This window comes from Schistocerca serialis, chromosome 6, assembly GCF_023864345.2.
Source record: "Schistocerca serialis cubense isolate TAMUIC-IGC-003099 chromosome 6, iqSchSeri2.2, whole genome shotgun sequence".
Classification (NCBI taxonomy): Eukaryota; Metazoa; Arthropoda; class Insecta; order Orthoptera; family Acrididae; genus Schistocerca; species Schistocerca serialis.
Window position 1 is genome coordinate 190,238,935 of NC_064643.1, and position 22,620 is coordinate 190,261,554.

The 22,620-nt window shown below is 40.5% G+C and overlaps 1 protein-coding gene across 1 annotated transcript in view; it reads right to left on the reverse strand.

Moving 5' to 3' along the window:
- The window catches only part of LOC126484223 (monocarboxylate transporter 1-like), a 108,911-nt gene that overhangs the window by 77,289 nt on the left and 9,002 nt on the right, over positions 1 to 22,620 (reverse strand). Inside the window, exon 2 of the mRNA XM_050107638.1 lies at positions 13,059 to 13,153. Within this exon, the coding sequence (XP_049963595.1) occupies positions 13,059 to 13,145 (87 nt within the window). The 5' untranslated portion in view covers positions 13,146 to 13,153. The remainder of the gene's footprint in view (positions 1 to 13,058; positions 13,154 to 22,620) is intronic.

Genomic DNA, 22,620 nt, shown 5'->3' on the forward strand with positions numbered 1-22,620 from the left:
ATGGATTGCTTCTACTGAACTAATGTGACTTGTTGCTGGGTGTACCTGCTAAACTTTACTGGGTGCCACTGATGGACTGCTTCTACTGAAATGATGTCACATGTTGGTGTCTTTTTTTGTATAAACTAATCATCGAAAGCATTTTATGTGAACATTTGTATAAACTGATTTTTTGTGTATTGTGTAAACTATTATGTAAAGCCACATGTATGAAAAAATTTGTATTGCTTACTGTATTTCATATATTAGCTTATTGAAAGGTCAGTGCAAAGCCAAAATTTTAACTAATTATGTGATATTTAGGTATTAATATTATCTTTTATTTTTGTCTGTATTTTTGTGGACGAATTTGGTGGTATTTTCACCACCAATGCTGGCAAAAATACCATCAAATTCTGGCCTGTGGAGGAGAGGCATATGAAAGGTGGCTACACTGAGCCACTGCGCCAGAGATTGCGCCAAAGAGTACTATTAAGCCGCCTCCACAGTGCCTGTTAAGAAGTCGTAGAAGGCAGTGCGTGGGCAGAGCTCGTAGAAGACAGTTCGTGTTGAGATGTGCTAGTGGGCAAGGCTTGTCGAGATGTTGTAGTAAGGAGTGTTTGTTCCATGTTTTATCCAGTTATTTGATGGGAGAGATAGCAGATGTCATTGTAATGATCAGAGTGCATTTCGTCAATATATATGAAGGTAAAAACCACAATGTTCTTTTATTATTTGTGTGTCTGAAATAATGCGTCATTACAGGTTCAGTCAACAAAGCATCTGGCTTGTGTTCTTGTATTAGAGTGAATTCTGGTTTTCTTGCGTAATTATAGTTTTTCTAATATCCTTTTATCACGTCAGTATAATTGGTATTTAAAAATTTTTGTCTTGTTGGAGAAGAACCGTGCCAGATGTGTACGTTGAGTCACACTCCCACATACAGAACAGTTACTCTTGTGCTTATTGGTTTTGTGGGTTTTATAGTTGCTGGGGACTTAATTAATTAACTGTGTTTACGAAAATTTTCTTTCATTGTTTGTTGCAGTCAGATTGCGTAATAATTCTAGTCAGGGCCAACCGTTTACGAGAATAGCGTAATCGGACAGACAGCTACTAAAAACTAAAAACTAAAAGTATTTTCAATCATACTTAATTAAGCCCCCATGCACGTGGCGACCGCTGCTTCGGATCGTCCCTTGGAATTCTTCTGATTGTGAAAATAGTAGACGGTAGTATTGTTGTAGCAATTTGTAGTTTAGTAATTGTAGTCTATTTTGCATGTGTAGATTTGGTAATTGGCATTCTTCTAATGGTATTTTTCAAAATTTAATTTTTATTGCCTTGTATACGCGTTTGACAATTTTGTGCAATTGTTTCAATTGTTCGTTAATCGTGTTTGAGGGAAACATTTCATGTGAATGGTATTGTTGGAGATAAAGAGTCATTGTGTGTAATTTTTGTACAGTGACGAATTTTTTGTATGTTTTGTAAATGATTACGCGATCTATGAAAAAGGCGAAAATGATGAATAGTGAGAATGATGAAATTGTTGACATGGCGAACTCGCCAACACAGGACAACAGTATGATGAATAATGGAATTGAAAATAATTTAATAAGTCGCGAAGACAGTCCGGAACCATTTCAAAATTTTTCTCAATCAGTAAATTCACAGAATCTGAGATTAACGACAGAAGATTCTGGAATAGTATCGAACACAGATAGCCTTATAGCTATGCAGAAGGAAGTTAGTTTTGCGGGAAATGTTAGGGGTGAAAAGAATTTCGAACCGGCTAACATGGAGCAGTTGATGGATGCTATATTACATTTGGGATCACAGATGGGAACTTTACGATCTGAATTAAAAACTGATATGGGAATAATGGGATCACAGTTACGATCTGAATTAAAAACTGATATGGGAACAATGGAAACATGGTTTAGATCTGAATTAAAAACACAGATGGGAACAATGGAAACACGGTTGGACTCACTTGGATCACAGTTAGGATCTGAATTAAAAACAGAGATGGGAACTTTGGAAACACGGTTAGATTCACGAATAGGGACATGTTTCAAAAATATGAAAGATGAATTAAAGAAAGAAATCAGAGAAGAAGTACAACCGATTTTGAATGCTCACAATAATAGATTAATTGCAGTAGAGATTAGACAAAGGGAACAGGATAGAGAACAGGAAGAAAGAGATCCCGTGATAGTACAGAAATTTTCAGAGTTAAATTTACAACGTGCAAAAGATAAGGAAGAAATATTTGAGAGAATCGAGGAATCTGTACCGAATGACAGATTAAATAACCTAACACAACAGTATGAACAATTAACTACTAAATGTGTTAATACTGAAACCCGAGTCGCGACACTTACGGAAGTCGTAAATAAACAGTAAGAACAAATAGGTGATTTATCGGAAAGAGTTGAGGAGATTTCAGACAAATTGACAAATCTTAGTTTACATGGGGACAGAGATTCGGATGATACAGCTCCATTACCATTTGCAGAAACCGAAGAGTATCAGAACATAAATAAGCATGTTGAGAATCAGGGAAAATTTAATGAACGCGTGAAAAGGGAATTTGAGGCATTAAAAAAGCAAGTCAAACAAATTGAAGGCGAAATTGTAGGAAAAGACAGTAGAAGAAGTTTAGAATCACAGATAGCAGAGGGGTTTGAAGAAAATAATTTGTTTCATTTACGGGATGCAACAAGAGAGCGCCAGGCGCGCGAACTTTACAATAATCGACATTCGGACTGGGACAGACGCGGTAGGTCTTTGTCGCCACGAGGCGAAAACTTTGACTATAAACACTTTTTGACTGTCCGGAAATTTAAGATCTTCCGCAATTCTAAGAATGACATACATCCATGTGCATGGTTAGGTCAATTTATGTACGCACTTCCGACAAATTTGCCACTAAGTCACAAACTTGAAATTATGTGCAGTTATTAAGGTCCTCAGGGGATTCACTACTCTAAGTGAATATGTGCCGTAGCGAGCATAGGGCCCCGAGCTGTAGTGGTGCTATTTCTCTTTTAGTTTTCTGTACCGCTGCCTACTCTTTCACTATTCTTTGCATCTGTCAAAAACAACTCTTCTATTATCAATCTATCTAGTGAGTAAGTAAATAATAACGTGATATGACTAATTGTACCTAAAAGTGATTTCGTAAATTACCATTTGGACTTATTGTACCTTCAGCAGCATTCATTCGTAGCTTAAACGAAATTTTACCTGTTTATCTTCGTGACAATATTACTTCATATGTCGACGATATTCTTATTGCTAAACATTCTTGGACTGAGCACAACAAAATATTGGATTCATTGTTACGTATTTTTGCACGAGTTGGCATTACTGTGAACTTAGAAAAATCTGAATTTGGTCGTTCTCAGATGAAATTTCTCGGTCATATTATTGCTACAGAAGGTATTCTTCCTGATCCAGAGAAACTAGATGCTATTTAGTTCGCAATGACATTCTTTTTAAACGAAAATCGGTCGACAACTCTGTTTGGTTAGTTTGTATTCCTGATGAGTGGGTTAATAAGCTGATTTGGTATACGCATTTCAGTTATGCACACTTTGGTCCCAGAAAATGCTTTCATAAATTACGAGAAAATTGTTATTTCAGTAATATGGAAAAACGTATTCGATCTGTTCTGGCCAAATGCAAATTATGTCAAAAGGCTAAGCCGCCAACAGTTTCTCACAGAGCACCGTTGTTTCCTATCATTCCAGCGAAATTAAAGGAGATGGCTGCAGTCGATTTGTTCGGTCCAGTGGTTCGTTCTACTAATGGTTTTGCGTACATTTTCGTAGCAGTGGAGTTGACGTCAACATATGTGTGTTTTACACCTTTACGCAAAGCAACAGGTTGTTCAGTATCTAACGCTTTCATCAAACATTTTCTTAAAGAAGTTGGTCATGTTGATAAGGTTATATCAGATAATGGGTCACAGTTTCGTTCTAAAATTTGGCTTCGTACTTTACAGCGTCGTAAAATTAAACCAATCTTCATTTCACTTTTTCACCCTCAATCTAACGCTTCAGAGAGATGGATGAAGGAAATCAATAAATTGTGTCGTCTTTATTGTCATCAGAATCACAGAACTTGGGATCAGTATCTTCATATTTTTCAAAACATTCTGAATGAACGCCCTAATGAGTCAACTTCTTTACCGCCTACATTGATATTAAAAAACAAAGCACCGACAAATCGCATTTCTGAAATAGTTCCCTTTCCGCCTTCACGGAAACTGCGGCATTCTGAAGTTGTCAACCTGGCTCTACGAAATATTGCATCTGCGGCTGCTAGAAGAGAGAGATCAGCTAAACGTCCTGGTCGTTTAAAAATCTTGTCAGTTGGTCAGAAAGTGTTAATTAAGTCTCATCGTTTGTCGCACAAAGGAAAAGGCTTGTGTCGCAAATTTTTTCTGCTTTATAACGGTCCATATAGAATTCGCAAAATTATTCATGATAACACAGTCGAAGTAGAAACTCTTAAATCTCGACGCTCTAAAGGAATACATCATATATCTAACGTAAAAATTTTCGTGGAATTATATACTTTTAACAAAAATTTTTGTAGAATGACATACTTGTGAGAAACAAACAGCTACATGTAAACATGCGGAGAGTACAAGGATACCGCGCTGTGTTTTAGCGGCGGCACATACTCAAAGCAACAGTCAAGTCTGCGCGCCGCACAAGGCAGTCGTTGGCCACGAACAATTGCTTCCTACGTCACGCGCCTACAGCTGATCGAGCGCTCAGTGCGAATGCACTGGCAGCCGTAAACAAATACACAGTTTAATTTCTCCGATTAAATTCAGTATAAAGCTATAGTGACTTGATGAATTATGTTATTAACATTCAGTATTTTTCAGGATACGGTTCTATAAAATATTTAAGAACTTCAGGTAAATTCTGTGTGTCTCCGACGTGAAGAGGACTTGATATCGAGAAATTTTCAGGAAGAATGTAATTTCGAAGAAGAAACTAATAAACTAAAAAGGGTAACTATTAATTGAGTTCATTTTTCAGGTAACATATTTCCACTTAGGTACGTACTTTAGACGTAATTTGCTGCTCGCGATTACGTGATTCATACTTTGTGCTAATTTCATGTTCTATGAATTTACGTGTGAAGCGACGTGCTTGCGTACGTTAACTGATTTTGACAATGATTATTAATGAACTGGGTTGTAACTTGTGCATATTATGCATCGCTTGGCTGCACCGCTTTTTCACTGATGTCATATTTTTTTTATTATGTGCCTACTGTGCTTATTTATTTAAATTATAATTGTAACCTGATTTATTGTGCTGATGTGTTTAGGTATGTAAGTTATACTTTGTGATTTATCTGCTTGCGCCTTCATGTTTACTTATTAAGATGACATATGAACATTTATTTGCTTATGCTGATATGATGCTAATGACATGTTTACTGCTTTGCGTATGGATTGCATATTTATACATATCTGTTGTTGTCATAACTACTCTTTAATTTGGTGTATAGAAATGCTGATGTACAGTGTACGAATATAGAGTTTAGGTTACACTATGGTATAGGTTACAGATTGTTCGCTTGGCAGAGCCTCGTTGTAGGAATTGTGCTGTATCCACTTGTTGACATTCTGTTCTCTACTGGTATATTTACTCGCTATTGCTTGTTTTGCTTACGCTCAGTGCCTTATATTTTTAAGACAAGAAAATGAACTGCTATAATTCGACGAACAACATTAGTACAAGAAACTTCATAGAAGCCACATGAGCTGGAGGTTTATGGAAGCTGTATAACTTTATGCTAATAGGAAGGAAGCTAACGACATGACATATCATTACTAAGTTTAGACCATTAACAATTATTACACTGCATTCTTCGTGAGCAATTGAAATAGGAAGTGACACTTGACACAAGAAATACTCTACATGTTTGCTTCTGCCATAATTCTTGAAGTGGTGTACACACTGTGAAATATTATGATCATTCACACTCCGTAATCGTACTTAATTACTGAGAATTATTCGAACTAAGTCTGTTAGAGGTCATGTATGCATTTCTTTGTTTATAATTCATAATGAGTAGAAGATTTGGGTCAGATGGATTACACAGAGGTTGTGTGTTGACAGTGTGTCTTCGGATTGAATGGGATGATGAGGTTTGCATTAGGATTTTATCTGTACTTGTTCGAGGAGACTGACTAGAGGAAAGAGTTGTTATGGAAGTGAAATGATATTGGTAATAAGGTTTATATGTATCGACGCATTGAAGAGGTATTATAGAGGTATTATTGAGATTGTGTGAAGTTGATGATTATTGGAGTTTTGGTGGACAAGAGGTAAGGTAAATGCTATTAATAATAAGGTTTATATGTATCGACGCACTGAAGTGGTATTATTGAGGTATTCTTGAGATTATGTGAAGTTGATGATTATTGGAGTTTTCGTATATAAGAGGTAAAGTAAGTGAGGAGCATATTTTTTTTTGTTGGTCTATATGGAACAAAGAGGATGAAGATAGCAGACTAGAACACTAAAGTAGAAGGAAGATAGTCTATACACACACTTTGTTAAATCACAAAGCAGTATATACTTTTTTTTGAAGAGAGGAAGTATTTGCATATCTTGGCTCACTGACAGTTGTTCAACAACAGTACATTTGATCTGGCTTGGCAAACATTGGTCTTGACATGATGACTATGACGTTGACCTAACTATTATTGACTGTTATACATTGCTGCCACTACTACTTGATACACATGATGAACATCAGATTTTGACAGAATTATATTTACACAGTTAACACCATTCAATTACACAGTAGTACTTAATGTGGATGAAAGATGAGTGAGTGTGTTTTGTGTGTTTTACTTTCCTAATCGTACCCACCTATCTCCTGAATATTATTGTATTTGTTTGTAGTGGCTTGCACTGACACCCATAAATATTATAGGTTTACTGATATTTGAGTATTTGTAATAGTTAATATGACAATTATCTGAAATCATTTGTGTGTTTATTAGAATTTATATGTTTAGTGTAAAAGCATTTGTATGTGTATTCAAACTATTGTTCATGCCTGAACTGTCTGATTAGTGATGGTAAATATTATGAACTGTTACCTGCACTTTTCAACGTAATGTGTGACACTTAGGAATGAGTAATTTCTGCTGATGAACTGAGTGATCAGTGATAGTGGATATTATGGACTGTTACTTGTACTTTATCTACATGATTGGTGTCACTAGGACATGTTTAGTTTCTGCTGATGAACAGTGTGATTAGTGATAGTGAATATCATGGACTGCTCTCTGGACCTGCTCATCATTGCTAGGTGCAACTGATGGACTGCTTCTACTGAAATGATGTCACTTGTCGGTGTCTGCACCTGCTCTCAACATTGCTGGGTGGAACTGATGGACTGTTTCTACTGAAATGATGTCACTTGTTGGTGTCTGCACCTGCTCTCAACATTGCTGGGTGCAACTGATGGACTGCTTCTACTGAAATGATGTCACTTGTCAGTGTCTGCACCTGCTCAGTATTGCTGGGTGCCACTAATGGAACTACTTCTACTGAAATGATGTCACTTGTTGGTGTCTGCACCTGCTCTCAACATTGATGGGTGCAACTGATGGACTACTTCTACTGAAATGATGTCACTTGTTGGTGTCTGCACCTGCTCTCAGTATTGCTGGGTGCCACTAATGGAACTACTTCTACTGAAATGATGTCACTTGTTGGTGTCTGCACCTGCTCAACATTGCTGGGTGCAACTGATGGACTGTTTCTGCTGAAATGATGTCACTTGTCGGTGTCTGCACCTGCTCAACATTGCTGGGTGCAACTGATGGACTGTTTCTACTGAAATGATGTCACTTGTTGGTGTCTGCACCTGCTCAACTTTGCTGGGTGCAACTGATGGACTGTTTCTGCTGAAATGATGTCACTTGTTGGTGTCTGCACCTGCTCACCATTGCTGGGTGCAACTGATGGACTGCTTCTACTGAAATGATGTCACTTGTTGGTGTCTGCACCTACTCAACATTGCTGGGTGCAACTGATGGAATGTTTCTACTGAAATGATGTCACTTGTCGGTGTCTGCACCTACTCAACATTGCTGGGTGCAACTGATGGACTGCTTCTACTGAAATGAAGTCACTTGTTGGTGTCTGCACCTGCTCAACTTTGCTGGGTGCAACTGATGGACTGTTTCTGCTGAAATGATGTCACTTGTTGGTGTCTGCACCTGCTCAACATTGCTGGGTGCAACTGATGAACTGTTTCTACTGAAATGAAGTCACTTGTTGCTGTCTGCACCTACTCAACATTGCTGGGTGCCTCTGATGGATTGCTTCTACTGAACTAATGTGACTTGTTGCTGGGTGTACCTGCTAAACTTTACTGGGTGCCACTGATGGACTGCTTCTACTGAAATGATGTCACATGTTGGTGTCTTTTTTTGTATAAACTAATCATCGAAAGCATTTTATGTGAACATTTGTATAAACTGATTTTTTGTGTATTGTGTAAACTATTATGTAAAGCCACATGTATGAAAAAATTTGTATTGCTTACTGTATTTCATATATTAGCTTATTGAAAGGTCAGTGCAAAGCCAAAATTTTAACTAATTATGTGATATTTAGGTATTAATATTATCTTTTATTTTTGTCTGTATTTTTGTGGACGAATTTGGTGGTATTTTCACCACCAATGCTGGCAAAAATACCATCAAGTTCTGGCCTGTGGAGGAGAGGCATATGAAAGGTGGCTACACTGAGCCACTGCGCCAGAGATTGCGCCAAAGAGTACTATTAAGCCGCCTCCACAGTGCCTGTTAAGAAGTCGTAGAAGGCAGTGCGTGGGCAGAGCTCGTAGAAGACAGTTCGTGTTGAGATGTGCTAGTGGGCAAGGCTTGTCGAGATGTTGTAGTAAGGAGTGTTTGTTCCATGTTTTATCCAGTTATTTGATGGGAGAGATAGCAGATGTCATTGTAATGATCAGAGTGCATTTCGTCAATATATATGAAGGTAAAAACCACAATGTTCTTTTATTATTTGTGTGTCTGAAATAATGCGTTATTACAGGTTCAGTCAACAAAGCATCTGGCTTGTGTTCTTGTATTAGAGTGAATTCTGGTTTTCTTGCGTAATTATAGTTTTTCTAATATCCTTTTATCACGTCAGTATAATTGGTATTTAAAAATTTTTGTCTTGTTGGAGAAGAACCGTGCCAGATGTGTACGTTGAGTCACACTCCCACATACAGAACAGTTACTCTTGTGCTTATTGGTTTTGTGGGTTTTATAGTTGCTGGGGACTTAATTAATTAACTGTGTTTACGAAAATTTTCTTTCATTGTTTGTTGCAGTCAGATTGCGTAATAATTCTAGTCAGGGCCAACCGTTTACGAGAATAGCGTAATCGGACAGACAGCTAATAAAAACGAAAAAGATTAAAAAATATTTGCATCATATTTAATTAAGCCCCCATGCAACTTCCTAAAATGTTTGTTGTGCCAAGGTGGATCCTTTCCCTCCCCTATACTTTTGCTAGGCACATTTAACTAGTTCATGGTGGAAAATACGTTTAAATTCCGACCAAAGATGCTCAATATCTTTGTGTTCCGCGATGAATGCTTGGAGCTCACTATAAAGATATTCATTAATGACCTTTTATTTGCTTTCCCAAACAAAAAAACTCTACGCCTGTGTCTTTGGTTTTTTTTTGTTTTTTTTTCAACTTCCACTGACATAGATGCCTGCAGCAAGCGTCGATCCTCTCCAGCCCTTCCTGCATTTCATTTCAATTTTCTAGCGTTGCGACTTCTCTGTGTACGGCAGCATCATCTGCGAAAAACATTATGAAAATTCAGGCACTATCTACTATGTCATTTACATATATTCATAAAAGTAATGATAATATAACATTCCCCAGGGGAAAACTCGAAGTAACTTACGTCGGAAGACCTCTCTGTTCAGAATGACATATTATCTTTGCTAAAAACTCTTCAGTCAATCACACATTTGGTCTGGTATTCCGAACGCTCGTATTTTTTCATTAGGCAGCAGTGTGAAACTCTGTCGAATGGCTTCCAGACGTGAAGGAAGTGGCATCTGCCTGGGTGCCTGTACCTAGTGGTTTCTAGGTCTTGTGGACGAAGAGGGCGAGCTGGGTTCCACACGATCGTTGTTTTCGGAACCTATATTGGTTCCTGCATAGAACAACCAAGCTATGTAAGGCTTTGTGACTGATTCTATTCCGATAGCAAAGAATATTGCATCAGTGTCATCGAAGGATATGTTGATGGGCAGCAGGGTGAGCCCATTTTGAGGTTACCATTTGCCAGAATGATAACAGTGAGAGACTACCGACTCTGAAGCGGGTAAGGCATAATGCGGAGGCGCCTAAGTCTACAGCTTTTTCCATTTACGTGGGTAGTAAGGTCAACATTCGTTCCCACCCTTAAAAAAATACACTGGTTATTCTTGGAGCGCTGTAAATGGTGTAGAACTGCGCAATAGCGGTCATGTGACCATCCACCGATGACGTAACTCATGGCAGTGAAGTGGTGTGTATATGTCCGTTGAGTGTACGGAATCAGCGATGTATTGGTCTGAGAGAAAGTTAGAAAGGACCTGTTATGTCTCAACTTGTTGATTGACCACACTGTCATGGAAGGTGTCTTATTTGCTTGTGTCTCAATGTAGACCTTCCTACATGTCTACCAGGAATGGTGTATGAGACTCGTTATAAAATAATGTCTCCAAAACGCTGGAGCCGCGAGGAACCTTTCACCTGAGATCCGGCAGCGTTTTCGTGTAACTTGGCTCGCCCTCTTCAAATCCCCAGCCCACTGCGACGTTCAGTCTTGACTGGACAGACGTTCGCGATCGAGCTCCGCATCGCTTTTCCCGCCAGGTGCAGGCGCTTGGTCCGTTTTTCTAGTGCGAAAGGCACTCTCCCCACTGACATTCATTGTCAGATATGCGAAGTCTATGGGCAACAGTAGATGGACGTCAAAAACGTGCGGAAGTGTGTCAGACAGTTCTAGAACTAACGTACAGACGTCCATGAGAACTGCGTTCTGGTCGGCCTTCGGTTTCTACCGAAACAACTGCAAAAATATTGAAAGAAATGCCCGAAGATCGGCGTGTGACTATTCGCGAGCTGTGCAGATTGGTCCCTGAAAGTCAGTAAGAGTATGATTAATAATATTTTGACCCAACGCTTGCATTATTGCAACGCGTGTGTGAGGTAGGTTCCCAACATATTCACCGAAGATCTTAACTGGCAACGTGGTGGAGCAGCCTCAGGATTCCTAGAGCGCTGTACTGAATACTTATTTCATGGACACGCCTCGTACCATTGTCATCCCCGTAAAAGGGGGTAAAAACACTGGTAGTAAAAAGATCTTAACGGAAAGGGGCAGTTACTGCTTCTCCGTATCAACTGGTTCCATATCCGACAGGAATTACCATTGTCACTGAATGCAGTTCCATATTGGCCTAAGGGAACGGTGCGTCAGATACCTAGTAAAAGGCCATGGCTCACAGTCACAAAAAAGATGCACCTTTTCAATTGACCAAACAACACAGAAACTAGACAGTTGCGACTATGGTACGTATCTGTAGCGTATGGAGTGTGTAGTTCAGGCGAATGTGGTTCTTTGATGTGGGGTGTTTTTTTTTTTTTTTTTTTTTTTTTTGTAACTTGACTTGGGACTACCCATTCAGGTTACCGTGATCATGATCCAGGATACGAAGTGAAAATCCAATGAAGCTTTGCACAGATATGTTGTACAGTATGCCCCTTGATCGCGCACATTGATGGCGTAGAGACACCTAGAACAACAGTACCTCTTATCAAGTGTGAAGCCCTGCTCACATCCAGCCCACATAACGTAACTGTCATGCGTGTCTATGGCAATGCTCAGTCGCACACTGCTGTTGCATCAAAGATGACTCTGCAGCGATTTCTAAAGGGAGGGTCTGAATCACCTACCACGCATCTGGGACTTGGTTCCCTGAGATTTTCATCTCTTTGCTCGCATGAACAGCAGGCTATGACAGCATTTTTGTACAAACAGCTAGCTGCAGACCAGCATAGGGATTTGCTGGATGGCATAGGCGATTGTTTGTTATGACGAGGGTACTGGAAAGTTGGTACTGCGTTACGATAAACGTCTAAATCTGAGCGGGGACTATACAGAGAATCAACTGGGTGCAGTAGTTAAATGCTGGCAATATAACATTTTTGCTTTTCCTTGTGGTTTCGATTTGGCGACCTATAGGAGCTTGAAAAAAAAAGATCCCCTGCACATTGTGATTATGACTAATCTATACACAGCCCGTCTTTACACATACAGTTCTTGTTCGACGACCACGAAGTGCCGTGCTGAGGAGTGAAAATTTCATTCTAGACACATCGCCTAGGTTGTGGCTAAGCCATGTGTCCACCGTATCCTTTCTTCCAGGAGTGCTAGTTCTGCAAGTTCGCAGAAGAGCTTCTGTGATGTTTGGAAGGTAGGAGACGAGATACTGGCGGAATTGGAGCTTTGAGGACGGGTCGTTAGTCGTGGTTGGGTAGCTCAGTCGGCAGAGTTCTTGTCCGCTAAAGGCAAAATTCCAGAGTTCGAGTCTCGGTCCGGCACACAGTTTTAATTTGCCAGGAAGTTTCATATTAAGCAGGTGGTCGTAATGCTTTGGCTCTTCAGTGTATGCTGCACACAAGTGTCGCTTTCGGGCGACTGTTAATGTACGATACCACCGTACTTTGGTGTGTGCGACGGTAAGAATGGCAGGCGAGATGGCCTGTCACTTGGGGGTTTCATCTTGTGAGGTAGGACTCATATTTCTTCCTCCCTCACCTATATTATATTGCAGTACAGGAATGCAGCTGTAGCTGTTCCGAAACCGCTTTCTGCCCTTCAAGATTCTCTTTCACAGATGCCATCTACAGGTCAAAATAGTTGCAGATTACAAGATTCAACGTCGCTTTTTTCACGACAAAATACTGCTCAGCGTTACTGGGCGCTTTGTTTATACTTACATTACTGAGTGCTACTCCTAAGACGACCATCCAGCCCCATCCTCCATCTGGTGGAACAAGTTCATATTCTGCAGCTCTTGGCACCATCTTTGTGTCTGAAATAGGAAAAAAGTTGCCAGTTCTAGGACACAAGTACTATGATTCTCCTACAAAATACTCCATATTATCGGATAAAATGAACATAAAATCATGGAACTGAATTCACAGAATATTTACATCTACATGTATAGTGCGACAGCCACTGTTCAGCACACGGGATAGGATACTTTGTACAGCATTACCCATCGCCTGCATGGAGAGAGGGAATAATTGCTGTATTTACGGTTCCTTAAGCGACAGAAAATCTCAATAACACTACGCGATGTATACTGATGAAGTTGTTATGTAGTTACACATTCTTTCACTAACGTTAATTCCCTATGTTTACCTGAGTTCGACGAAGTCAGCATCCCCTTCACTCTGATAAAGTATTTCCCACATAAACTCCAAGATGCAGAAAGCACATAAATAACAAAAATTAAAATGTTCAGTAGACACAAAAAAACTCATAAACCGTTTCAAACACAAAGTTTGAACAGGAAAAGTTTCTGGAGCTTTGCAATCATCTTCTGTGTCAGTAGTGAAAGGAAGACTGCTTCGACATGTGACATATAAGGAAACTGGTACATACGCCCTTCTCGCAAAGCATGAATTTTACAGTCACGAGAAGTTTAGAAACTGTAATGAAATAAATTGCCTGAAAAACTTTTTTGTCTATATTGCACATGACATAAAATTAATAAGTGAGCAAAACTGTCAACAATCTTCAGAAAAACATATGTAGAGTGATTACAGACACCTTTCCTTGTCACTCACCGTCCTCTTCTTCTGTTTACGAAGTGGGTCGTTTGAAAAGTGTCTCCTAAAACTCGCTGTATCCTGGAGGAATGATTCGTGTACGTTTTTCAGATTATTCACTTTTTTGTCGTTATTGGAGCCCTACCAGTGACGTATGCCCTCTCATGAAGTAGAGGGATATTAAGAGATTATGTGTGCTTGTCTAGTCCATCAGTACACCCATAAGCAACAGTCCTCAATTTCATACCTGATTTATATTCAATGTGCTTCAGCTTGGGCAATTAAAAGTAAGACACAAAGGAATTAACAGATGACATTGATTCATATCAGTGGACCAAGTAGAAAAGTTGTGCCAAACTGGGATTTGATATTAGGCAGATGCTGTGACCACTACGCCATCCGGACACAGTGGTCCACACAACAGCATGGACTGCCCTAGCACGCCTCCGGTCAGACCCAAATTCTCAACCTATACCACACACCACTGACCTAGTGCTTCTGCTCAGTAGCCTCATTACTTGCGGCACTGTGTATCTCCACTGAAGGGCTCATTAGCCGTCATCGTCTTAATTATAAATGTGCAGTCTGTTCTTTCCGGCATGTCCGAGGTCATTAGAGAAGAAGCTTGAATTGGGAAGGATTCGACTGCGTCCTTTGGAAGAATCCTCTCAGCGTTCATCTTAATCGATTTAGGTAAACGTATATCAGGATGGCAAATTACTGAGACTTGATCCCTGCGTCTCTCTAAAAGGTGTCCACTGTCGTAACCACTGTGCTTCGCAGAGATACCTAAAAGACGACCAACATGATATTCGAGAATTGTTATCGGAGATTATTTTTTACCAATCGGTCTTTGGATGTACTGTGACCTACAAAAAAAAAGACGCCTTAGGTTACAAAAGAATAGAAGTGTCAAAGCACAAAACGTGGGCGTTTCAGTGTCAGTGGACCTTATCCTTGAGATCAAAAGAACAGAAATTAATTTCTGCGCACTACTCTTAACGTGGAATTTACAAAAAGCTTTTCATTTATCTACAGTCACAAAAATGTAAAAGGTTTTCCTCCACCGACTATCTGAATGTGTCTTATTAGTGAAACATCAATGCAGTCATGTGACACTATACCTTGTTCCCGTATAGTTCACATTGCAATCCACATTATTTGTGGCATCTGGAAACAGAAAAAGAATTTAAAATTGTGTATTTAACGGCAAATCATTGACCATTGTCAACAAAAGGTAGAAGGCATATGTCCACTTGCAAGTCCCAATTGTATATCTACATACATAGTCCGCAAGCCACTTTGTGGTGTACAGGGTGATTCAAAAAGAATACCACAACTTTAAAAATGTGTATTTAATGAAAGAAACATAATATAACCTTCTGTTATACATCATTACAAAGAGTATTTAAAAAGGTTTTTTTTCACTCAAAAACAAGTTCAGAGATGTTCAATATGGCCCCCTCCAGACACACGAGCAATATCAATCCGATACTCCAACTCGTTCTACACTCTCTGTAGCATATCAGGCGTAACAGTTTGGATAGCTGCTGTTATTTCTCGTTTCAAACTAACCTTTTTCGTAGGACTCTCCATACAGTTGATTGTGGAATTTGCAGCTCTCTGCTAGCTCTGCGAGTCGATTTTCCTGGGCTGCGAACAAATGCTTGCTGGATGCGTGTTACATTTTCATCACTCGTTCTCGGCCGTCCAGAACTTTTCCCTTTGCACAAACACCCATTCTCTGTAAACTGTTTATACCAACGATTAATACACCACCTATCAGGAGGTTTAACACCATACTTCGTTCGAAATGCACGCTGAACAACTGTCGTCGATTCACTTCTGCCGTACTCAATAACACAAAAAGCTTTCTGTTGAGCAGTCGCCATCTTAGCATCAACTGACGCTGACGCCTAGTCAACAGCGCCTCAAGCGAACAAATGTACAACTAAATGAAACTTTATAGCTCCCTTAATTCGCCGACAGATAGTGCTTAGCTCTGCCTTTTGTCGTTGCAGAGTTTTAAATTCCTAAAGTTGTGGTATTCTTTTTGAATCACCCTGTACAGCGGAAGGTACCATACACCACTACTAGTCATTTTCTTTCCTATTCCACTCAACAAATGATGCGAGGGAAAAACGACTGCTTATAAGCCTCCGTACTAGCACTAATTTCTCTTCTATTGTCTTCGCGGTCTTTTTTCTTATGGCACCATTCAGCGAGTAAAATCACGGGCCTTTCCACTTTTGGTTCAAGTCTTCGCGGCTACGGCCACCAACCAGCAGGAAGAGGTCGTCCGCGTACGCTGTCACCTCTGGCACGTCGTTGCTATGTTGTAGATTTTCCAAGGGCTCCATATTCACGTCTCAAAACAATGGCCTCAGGAAAGAGCCTTGTGGACACCACTTGGTGATTCTTTCGTTTTCCGCCAGAGGATTATAACCAGATCTCCCTTTCATCACAATAGCTCCTCCGGCAGCCGTATAGCAGCCCTGGTCATTGCTTCTCCCGCAAGCAGGAGGAGAGTGAAAAGCCACCACAGGTTGCCAAAGGCGCCAGTGATGTTCACCATGATGCCCACCACATACGTGTGAGGGGTTGAGCTGCAGAACTCGGCCGCCAGGGTGATTGCGTCAGACGCCGATCGCCCAGGCCTAAAGTCAAACTGCCTGTCACTCATCCCATAGAGCACCTTGTGTGCCCCCAGTTTGTCAGCCGATTGCCTCTCGCATATTTTCCCCAAAACGTCTAAAATATATATTGGCCTACAGGACTTGGCTTCCATTGGGTCTTTATCTTTGCCTTTCTTATGACAACATTTGCCTTCTTCCAAACTTCAGGAAACTTGCCAAGTCTCAGGAACTCGTTATAGAGCCCAATAACAGGTGCGATTATCTGAGGGATGAGGAACTGCACCTTCTTCGCTATAATGCCATCTGGCCCCGGAGCCTTCCCCGTTTTCATGGATTTTATGTGAGTCTCCAGCTGCTCCACAGAGGAGCGGTACATCACGGTGTTCTTTGTGTACTCAACAAGATTGCCCCTGCGGATGAGGCGCTGCACCTCTGTGTCCTCGAGCTCGTCCTCACTTGGCAGCAGGCTCTGAAGGAGGATCTCAGCAGTCTCCTGCCAGAGCTCTGTCACGCGGCCGCCGTCCGTGATAGTCGACAAATCCATAGGAGATCTTATCTTTTCCCTTACCAGCTTGTAAGGAACTCCCCAGGGCTTAGTGTCTAGCTGGTGCACCACCTACTTTTCCCAGTTCTTCATCCTCACTGCCTTTAGTTCCTTCAGGAACAATTCCTTGGCATCTCGGTACCTTTGTGGCCAGTACTGTTTTTCATGTCAGATGACCTCCTCGCCCTTCTTACAGCCTGGTGCACACGTCCAAGTTCGGCAGACAATGGGGATAGAGAGGCCACAACGGCTCTGCTCCTCGTTGGTACAGCATCGTTCACCGCTCTAACTACTGATCCCACCAGCTCCTCGGCGTGTCCGGCCTCGTTTTCGTCACCCTCTTTCAATGGAGGAATTTCACACTTCCAAGCCGGGCATTCCCAATGAGTTTTGTTGAAGTTAAATTGAAGTTCCAAATAAAATAATCAAACAGCATAACCTACTGCCTAAGCTAATTAGTGGGTCGTAAATTACTACATTAACAATTGCAGCTATATACTTTCTTAATGGCTAATACTATGGACAAGGTTAGTATTTGCTACTAATCTACTCTACAAGTATACTGAGACGATATGACCTCTACAGCGTTATATGTGTGCCAGCAGATCTTCTAAACCTACAGTGTTGGCCTGACCACCGAGCTAATCCCCGCTTTACAATCAGTTTAAACCTTACTGGTAACTCCTTAAGGTTCGTTGTATTGGAACAAAATGGTGCCCATTTATTGTCTAAGTAGGATGCCAGCAACTGATTTCCTGCCATTTCCATCTTAAATACTCTCCTGGCCATCTTAGTGGGTTTATTAACTGTAGTAATCAGCGTCGTTAGGATAATATCATAAGCACTAATCATGATCACAAAATGATGCCCTACTCATTGTCTAAGTAGGATGGCAACATCTGCTTATCTACTGTTTCCAGCATAAATACTCTCCTAGCCACCCCAGTGGATTTATTGACTGTAGTAATGAGTGTCGCTACAATAATATCATGATCACTAATCCCCGTCTTTATACAGACAATGTTGATGAGGTCAGATCCGTTTTTAGGTACAAGGTCTAAAATATTCCATTTAGTGTTGGTTGTTGAACTAGTTGCTCAAGACTTTTTCGGAAAACATCTTCAAAACACCTCACAAGACTGTCTGTATACAACACCTGCAGTGAATCCATAGATGTCCCAGGTTACAATCGGTAATTTAAAGTCGCCTTCAACTAATATTACATCCGCGCTACTGAGCACAGAATTTCTTTGACTGATTCTACAACTGTTACGGCGGAATCGAGTGGCCGGTACAAACACCTGTAGGTTATCTTGAGTTTATCTACGCCGGTTACTCATGTCCAGATAATTTCAGAGTTAGACCTAATTTCAACACAGTGGAGACAATATTCTTGTCGACTGCAATGAACACTTCCCCAAAAAATGTTCAAATGTGTGTGAAATAATATGGGACTTAACTGCTAAGGTCATCAGTCCCTAAGCTTACGCACGACTTAAATTATCCTAAGGACACACACACACACCCATGCCCGAACACTTCCCCTTCTATGGCGTCTTTCTGTTATACGTTCGAGGTATCGTTAAACATTTCAGAGCTTTCTACTTCGGTTTTCATCCAGCATTCGGTTTCGAGAATGATTTGAGCGCGAGAACTTTCCTGGGGGTCGATATACACAACTTAATCACATCCAAATATGCAGGAAATAAGCAAAGGCGAAGGAGGAAGTGCTGCTACCCTGCACCTACTCATCTGGGTTGGAATTGAGGAGTAGATGGGTGAGACTGCATTTGGTATTTAGTTATTCATTTCTGCTGCTTGTGAGTGTTCTGTCTCTCGTGCCCGTCTCCAGAGTCATTTAAAATTGTTCCCACTGTTTCTTTGTTTGCACTGGTCCACATGCGAATTTCAATTTTTTTTTCTGTAGAATCCCAGTAAGATAAAGAGTGGAACTGGATTTTTTTCTGATGACAGTGGATATAAACTTTCGTTCTCTTTTACAGATATGGGAGGAACGTTTCCGCCAATTCCTTAACCTCTAACCTTTGTAAGAGTACTCGTATATAGTGTAGTCAACACAATCAAAATAAATAAATGAATAAAACCTGATCTGAAATTTTCATGTAGCCCTATATTGGGCCACAGAGCAATTTGTATTTTCCGTTCAACTCCTTTTTGAAGCCAAATCGCGAATCTCTAACGCGTATCATGTGTTACAACTGCCTTGAACGCAGCTCTCCGCTCCCCCCCCCCCCCCCCCAAAAAAAAGCTTCAATAACACTGGTACAACGATATTTATGTGTAAGCATCTACATTATCTTAGTCTCTAATTTTAATGGGTCTCTGCACTCGTATGTGTTTTGATATTCTCTTCGAATAGCTGAATTCCAAGTTCATTCATGTCTGTAAGTCCTTTTCTTCAATACGACACTCTTCACTATTTTCAGTGTTATTATGTGTGCTTTACGATCTGACGGGCCACTCACAAGCTAACTACTCAGATTGTCTGCCTCAATTAGAGCACAATATAATTATGAAAATGTCTTCCCCTGTGCTTCATATCTGCTTGTCATTAAACTTCTCTATACGTTATGTTGTAGCGACGGATTCGTCGTGTCCCGCCAGAATCTACGTAGTCGCATGGTGAGTGTATTTAAGCGTACGCTTGCTCTATCCTGAGCTCGCTCGTTGCTTGCTGTTTCACAAGGTAATTGGGAGTTGCTCGCCGAGATCTGAAAGTACGGTTCCTCGTATTATGGATGGAGATCTTCAACTACGGAAAGTGTGAGAGCTACTTTTGAAAAATTACTGCTTTCCTCTGCCCTCGTATTCGTCTTTAGAGTTGCCACATTTCTTACTTCTACTGCTTTGGTTTGTGGATGCAGCCAAGGACCGGAGCAGAAAGATACTGTAAGAACCTTTAATATGTGTGAGTAAAGCACTGGTTGTGATCTGCGAAACACTTGTTCTTTGAGCGATGCTATGTCATTCGGATTTAATTTTGGTTCTTGCGCGTAATGCTGTCTAACTTAGATTAGTGACAGTCGTATTGGTCTGAGTCCTCAATATGGATCAGCATTTCAAGTTGGTAGCGTATGCCTGAGTTATTTTAATCCTACTTGTAAAAGGCAATAGTTTTACTTCAAAAGCTTTTACTGTTTGGTGCAGTCATGGCTGGGCAATAAGAAACTAATATTTTTTGACTGCTTGTTTTCTTTTAAAGATCAACCTGTTAAAACTGCTTTTTTAAGTGTCTGACTCATTTCAAATAGTTATGTGTTAAACTGCCACAATTATTTCCAAGATTCCTGAGCCGACACATAAAAAGTTATATTGTTGACGGCTAAAATCTGAGAGGACCTTATGAGATCTTTCGGCGCCCGATCTGCAGTTTGTTTCTATTGTTTTTGCCTTGTAGCTACGTGCTTTTAAATATTACCTTGTGCGTGTTTTAGAATACGTAATCTGAGCTGAATGAAGGAACCGAGCGATGTCTGGACTAAGCTCATGCTGCTGGCCTTGCAAAATATTCACGAGTGTACGTCAGGTATAATTCCCAAAAGATGTAAATTGTCATCCTCAAATACTACACACTGGGTTCAAATTCAAACGAACGCAAAATCTCCAAGATTGGTAATCTTTTACAGAAGCTCGAAATTTAGCGCGGACATCAATGCGAGGTGCGCATAGCAGTTTCCACAACGAAACTTTGTTTCGCAGCATGTTTTATATTATCGGGAAATAGAGGAGAGCGTGACGCGGGCATCATGCAGGATTTTGAACGGACACCATTAAACAAAGGCGTTTTTCGTTGCGGCGGAATCATCTCACGAAATGTCAATCACCAACTTTCTCCTCCGAATGCGAAAATATTTCCTTGAAACTGACTTACTTAGGAAGAAAGGACCATAATTATAAAATAAGGGAAATCAGAGCTTGCACGGAAAGATGTAGGTGTTCGTGTTTTCCGCGCTTTTCCGGGAGTCGAATAATAGAATTATTGTAAAGGTGTTTCGATAAACCCTCTGCCAAGCACTAAATTGTGATTTTCAGAGTACCAATATAGATATAGAAGTAGACATAGATAACAGTTCCCACAAAAATGATATGCCAAGATTAACAAATACGGCGATTACTGCCAACAGTGTCAGCATGCACTATCCCTAGCATAACAAGACGCAATTTGCTCACCTCGCGTCTTGTAAAGATGTAGCTATCGTCCCAGTTGGTTTCTTCTCCGCTGGCCGCATGCTCTGACGCGTATGGATTTAATTTCAGTTTACAGAACGAAAAAAAAAAAGAAGTAAAATTATGAGAGACGGTGAATCATTACACATGGCAAACTTTCCGCATGATAATCACTCGCAAAAGACACCGTAAAAATCTCCCACGTTATCTTAGAATCAACATCAGATCGCACAAATATGTTTTCAAAAAATGTTGAAATGTGTGTGAAATCTTATGGGACTTAACTGCTAAGGTCATCAGTCCCTAAGCTTACGCACGACTTAAATTATCCTAAGGACAAACACACACACCCATGCCCGAGGGAGAACTCGAACCTCCGCCGGGACCAGCCGCACAGCCCATGACTGCAGCGCCTAAGACCGTTCGGCTAATCCCACGCGGCACAAATATGTTTCCTTAGGCAACTTTAACAATTAATTTCGTCTATGCGCGGAGTTGCACCACACACTAATTCGCGTGTTGCCACCTTGAAAACCGGTCGTAGACTGCCTTTGATTAATACATCACACAAGTACGTCATCAGAAGCGATTTTTCAGCAAACTGTTCCGTCTTTACATGAGAGAAGATTTTGTACACGAATTCATGTATTACCTGTTCGGAAACCGATCGTAGTCCAGTAGTGAGCTATCTTGGCAGTTTGGCGCCTGCCCTGCTAGGGTGCATTTGTGATTGCTCCATCCTTTCCATCAATAAGCACTTACGATAACTAAAATTCGTAATTAGCATTTCCTGACGAACTGAGTGATACTGAAATTATTATGATCAAGTTGTCTGTGCAAGCAGCATTATCAGAACGATTGTAGATGTGTATTAATGTTCGCTACTTGGCGCTCAGCGTTGTAGGTGAATCTTACAGTCTTTCTCTGCTCCACTGCGATTCTGATTTTTTTCGCCCGGCCGTTCCCACTCCATATGACCATCTGGCGCGTCGTTCTGTGAGTCTGCCTTGTGATCCCACGTACTCGATATCCTCCCGTAACAAGATTTTCCTATATTGTGCATTAAAAACGTAACAACAAAAATGTAATAAACGTGGGCGGGATGTGGCATTAACGCCACAACCTGATGTCAGTGCCTGATTATTAAGCAAATACATTTGTTTTCATTTTCTTGAACTGTGATTTAACACTGGTATTTCACTCATCTACTGAAAATAGGAAAATTTTTGTGATACTTGTAAATGGCTCTGAACACTATGGAACTTTACATCTGAGGTCATCAGTCCCCGAGAACTTAGAACTACTTAAACCTAACTAACCTAAGGACATCCCACACATCCATGCTCGAGGCAGGATT